The sequence below is a fragment of the Octodon degus genome, unplaced genomic scaffold (genome assembly GCF_000260255.1).
Source record: "Octodon degus isolate 3935 unplaced genomic scaffold, OctDeg1.0 scaffold00053, whole genome shotgun sequence".
Lineage (NCBI taxonomy): Eukaryota > Metazoa > Chordata > Mammalia > Rodentia > Octodontidae > Octodon > Octodon degus.
In genome coordinates, this window is record NW_004524629.1 from 5,568,923 (window position 1) to 5,574,257 (window position 5,335).

Here is a 5,335-nt window from a genome sequence, read left to right on the forward strand (position 1 = left end):
AAAAAAAAAAAAAAAAAAACACCTCTTGCAAAGTGTTGCATGCCACCTCTGGCATAAAATGAGGAGCACCCTGCATAACCAAACACCACTTGCATAATTAATAGTGAATAAACAAATAAGCACATAAGAGACTCAGTGTAAGAGTTTCTCCTCCATAACTTAGTCTCTGAGCTGGAGGGCCCAAGTTTGTCTTACACTCCAAAAATTACATAAAATCACTTTTTACCACAACTTGCTAGATGTACAATTATTCCAGCACATTACTGATTAGATTATATATTCCATAATAAACACATTATAATTTTGTTCAAAATAGTTTTAGGATTTTAATGATGTTTAGAAAAGTGTTTCTTAATGTCTAATATTTTTTTCTTGGTCAAATCACTAAATCTTTGAACTGGACAAATTCACTGTTACATATACTGCACATATCTAAAAATTTGTACTTAGCCTACTTAAAACAAATGGGAAAGAATTACTTTAAAAACTTTTCTTTTGAACAAAAATTATGTTTTGAAATGGTTACTTAGGACAGGCAGCAAGAGAGAGTCTACACATGAGGTCTCTACAGATCTATAAATCACAAGTAAGATTTCCACATATTACAAAACAGTAAGTGGCAGTGTGAGCTACATCTTCACAAAATAGCAGGCTTCCTCCTCACCTGTTTGAGGGCCAAATGGGGTTTGTGGCGGCCCATTCTGTTGTGGTTGCTGTAAAGGACCGAACATAGCACATCTGTTTCTGCATCTAACATGTGGCTCCTCAGAGATTGTATGACGAGATGGCATTCTTTAATTACAGCTGCAATGCAAAGTTCTGAAACAGATGTTTGATAAGACTTAGTGTGTATTTCTACATTGAGCATACGATATGAAAAATATGGTGAAAAAATCTTGCCTTGCTTTAATTTCTTTAAAAAATTAATCAACCTACATAAACATAACAAAGGATTCTAAGTAATTGAGAAGTTGGGAAATAGTGATAAATGATATAAACTCCAGGAAACAATTAACAGAAATCAAAACAGAACATCACTTAGACAATAATATATTTTATTTCTTTATATCATACTTTAGCATGACTTAAATAATCCTTCCTGTAATAGTCACTTGGGTACACTTATGCCTGAAGTCCTTGAAGCTGGGCACATGTCATATTATCTCTAAGTCGCCCCATTTTGCTATACATGCAAGTAAGACAGAACAAATCAACAGCCTTCAAAGTCAAAGGAACTGGGGCTGGTGAAATGGCTCAGTGGTCTAAAGCACATACTTAGAACAAGTTTAGCAAAGCACAGGTACCACGGTTCAATCCCCCAGCACCACATGCCAGCCAGCCCCACCCCCTGGTGGGCTGAGCTGGCCACACACACACACACACACACACACATAAATGAAATTTATAAAAAATAAATAAAAGTCAAAGGAACTGTTATTTGGATACCACTTTTAACATTGACAAGAATATGCAGCCTGTACTCTGCATCCAGAGGTTCTACCTCTGTAGATCCAACCAACCTCAGATAGACAATACATGGAAAAAACTGCACCCTCTGTAGACATTGTCATTAAACAATACAATATAACAACTATTTATATAACATTTACATTATATTGTAAGTAATCTGGAGATAATTGTGTAGGCTATATACAAACACAACACCAAGGGACTTAAGCATCTGCAAATTTTGGCATGGGAGGAGTTCCCAGGACCAATAGATCCAAAGCACAACTATATTAGGAAAAAGAAACCACGATGCCCACTATAAGTTACAGTATTTAGAGAACACCCGACTAAAACATAGGTGCCTAAATGTTTCCTAATCTGAAAAGCTAAAATATGGATAACAGATCTACGGGAAACATCAGATCATTTCATTAGGTGGGTGGAAGACAAATTTCCTACATAACTTGGAGAATTTTGTTACAGTCCCAACTACTGCAGGGAAACAACACTAACTTCCGTGAGAATGAGGAATTGGTTTATTTCCCAGGCCTAACTGGAACCCTCTTAACGACTTTCTGAGTAGAGGAAGATGGATCTGTAAAACGGGAGATGTGTAATCTGACTGGTTGTATTTACTGGCAAAAGCTTGCTAAAACATTTGATAATTGCTATAATTTGTATTTATTTCCAGACTATGCAGTTCCAAATCTGTTTCTTAAAAGATCAATGCTTTTATTCTCGAAATCAGACCTAGAGGCTGGTACTATTTGTATTCCCAAAGTGTACTGAGGAACAGAATGGTTAAGTAGCCCCAAACTCCTACCTACCCTGCCCCACTGCCTAAATAACAATCCTCATAGGTTGGTATGCACAGAGCACTCGATCCGCAGTCTAGGAAAGAGGTGACTCGCATCATTCCGCAAGGGTTAGGAAGACAAGCTCTGCTTTACAGACAAGGAACCGAGGTTCAGACACCGTGATTAAGGAGCAAAGCGCTTGAGCGTCGCCCCACCCCCGCCCCCTGGAGGCAGAACAAGGGAAAAGGTCGAAAGGGCAAGCACGCGGGGCCCCGACCGACACACGGTCCCCGACCCCAGCATCTGTCTACGTCTGCGGAGGGGGGACCACAGTCAGTCCCGCCCGCAGCCCTTCCCAGCGTCCTCCGGGTCCAGGAAGCCCCGCCCCCCACGTGCTTCCCGGCCTTCAGGCTCCCGCAAACGTCAGGCCGCCTCGCCGGACCCTCACTCACTCAGGGCAGCGCCGGGGTCCCTCACTGTCACTGTGCTGCGGCTACCGGCTTTGGGGATCTTTACGCGGTTCCAAGGCTCCGAGCCGGGCCCCACAACAGCAGCCATCTTGAGTGGCAGGGGAGGCCCTGTGGTAGGCGGAGCTGGGTGATACCAAGTGGCGTGGCAGACTGAGGGGGGAAAAGACGGAGTCCGAGAGGTGACGGGCGGGCCCGGGGGCGGAGCGAGGAGTCCGGAGGAAAACTGAAGACTGGGAAAAGCTAGACAAAAGTCCAGCCCCCAGTAACCTGGTGAGAGTTTCTTGGGGAGGAAGATTTAAATTGGTACTACTCCTTCAGAGTCCCTGCAACTCGGGCGGGGAATCGGTATCCTAAGGCCGCCCCTCCTGTGAGGTACTAAGCCCCACTGTTTCTAACTACTTCCGGCTTCTTAGAGCGGTGGAAGCTGAGGTCCCACCCCCAAGGCAGCCTCAGCCAATAACAGAACAGAAGTGAATTTTAAAGCATTGTACGAGCTGTGGAGTTTGTAATGCAAAAGGGATTTACACTAAGTAGACCAAAAAGGCTCCTGCGTGGGTTAGCTAACAACAAAACCATCACATCAATGAAATCTAGAGGTCGTCTGACTGTTCACATCATTCCCACCCTCCCTCCATCAGTGTCCAAAATTAGAAGATATTTCAACTTGTGCCGATCTTTATCACACTCATGTTTCTGATAGTTTATTTAATCTGAGCTGTTCTGATGTCTCCACCATAATGCTTAATGCCTCCAACATAATATGGATGTGGATTTTGGACATAACCACAATTCTTCATTCTAGCTCTGCCATTTATTAGCTCTGATCAGTGGAAAGTTACTTATTTCTTCCAGACCTTTGTATCCTTATGGGAAAAATGAGAGTGATGATAATAGTGTCTACCTCACAGGATTGTAAAGTGTTTTAGAACAATGCCTGACATAAAACATCTACTTTTTTTTTTTTTATGGCTGGGTCTACAGGGTCTCACTATGTAGATCGGACTCAGTGATACTCTTGTTTTCAGCCTCCCAAACGCTGGGATTACAGGCGCACACCACCACGCCCAGTGTCAATCCAGTCTCGATCGCTGTCTCAGCGCACCCTGCAGGCAGACCGGCACTGCGCGCTGGGGATTGAATCTCGGCGCTTTGCTCTGCCCAAACAGGCGCTTTAGCCCGCTGAGCTATCTGGCCGGCCCTACTCTTATTAAGTAGTATTTAAAGTAGTTTTCCCCCTCTTGAACTCATATTCTGTCTGTCTGTCTGTCTGTCTGTCTGTCTGTCTGTCAGTCTGTCAGTCTGTCTGTCTCCCTTTGCATATACTGTTTCCTCTATCTAGACCATCTCGACAAAACAATTGATGTACGGTCTTCATCTTTGATTATTTTTCCTAAACATCTTGTCTTCAGTCCTCAGTTCTTATCTTTACATAGAGACCCTTTAATATATTATAGTCCGGAGTATATTGTTGGCCTGTATACCTGTTAGTTTCCTGTTGCATCTATAACAAATTACTATAAACTTAATGCCTTTAAACAATAAGAAGTTCAAAATTAAACTTACTGGACCAAAGTTGAGGGGACTAGTTCCTTCCAGGGTAAGGTCTAAGGGAGAATTTGTTTCCTTGTTTTTGATTTCACTTTGTTTTTGGTTTCAGTCCTGGGGCTTGAGCCCTGGGCATTGACTCTCCAAGTCACCAAGTTGGTTGAGTTTTTCAGTTGCTGTGCTTGAACTTACAGTCCCCTGCCTCATCCTCCCAGCATGCTGGAATTACAGGCATACACCACCACGCTCAGTGTGTTTATTTGCTTTTTCCAGCTTTTGGCAACTGCACTTATTTTCTGGTGCGTGTTCTCACCTTCTATCTTCATAGACAGTGGCATAGCATCTCCCAGTCTCCTCTCCTGCCTGTCTTCTTCTTTTCAGGTTCCAGAGGATGCTAGCAAGGATGAAATCAAGTGCTTAGATAAGTGCCTCAATTATCTCAGCCAGAAATTACATAGAGATAGCTGTAGATAAGGATCTGTTGGGGTGTAGTAATGAAAAGCTATAAGAAAGTCCCAGAAAGAGTTCTGGGCAGAACTCTCAGTTAAACTCTCAGTTAAACTCAGTTTGAGAGGGTTTAAGATCATTAGCAAGAGGGCTAGGAGATGATGTACTGGATGATCAGTGAGTATTGAAGTCAGGACTTAGTGAACTGGGGACTGTGGAAGGAGCACAGGCTACATTAACGATATATTAAGAAGTTAGGTTCTACGACCATGCTTTAAAATAACTAGGCTCTAAAAAACCAAACAACAGCAACAACTAAATACTGTCACAGACACAAAAGACCATCACATACGTAGAACCTTGCCTAGTTCATTAGTAATCCAAGAAATCTAAGTTGAAATAATTCTGAAGTACTATCAGATAAAGAGTAAAAAGCACTTTGCTCTATATTAAGGCCTCCTGCCCCAACCTATAGAAGTGGTTCACAATTTGAAACACTGTTGTAAGTGTAAATGTGTGTTGATATGTGTTGAGGGTTTGTTTTTCATTAATAGGGAGTAAGCCCAGTGTCACACATTGAGCTACATCCCCTGCCTTACCTATTTATTTATTATTTAATTTTATTTG

At 42.3% G+C, this 5,335-nt stretch overlaps 1 protein-coding gene across 4 annotated transcripts in view; it reads right to left on the minus strand.

Annotated features, from left to right (window-relative positions):
* The window catches only part of Nepro (nucleolus and neural progenitor protein), a 26,830-nt gene extending 23,737 nt beyond the window's left edge, over positions 1-3,093 (minus strand). Inside the window, exons 1-2 of one of the 4 annotated variants that reach the window (XM_023717555.1) lie at positions 2,699-3,093; positions 665-819 (exon numbers count right to left, since the gene is read on the minus strand). In XM_023717555.1, coding sequence (XP_023573323.1) covers positions 665-819; positions 2,699-2,804 — 261 coding nt within the window. In that variant the 5' untranslated portion in view covers positions 2,805-3,093. Of the gene's footprint in view, positions 1-664; positions 820-2,276; positions 2,542-2,698 lie in introns of those variants that run through there. The other 3 variants (XM_004633298.2, XM_023717556.1, XM_023717557.1) reach the window with 3 other exon arrangements.
* Between the last annotated feature and the right edge of the window lie 2,242 nt (positions 3,094-5,335).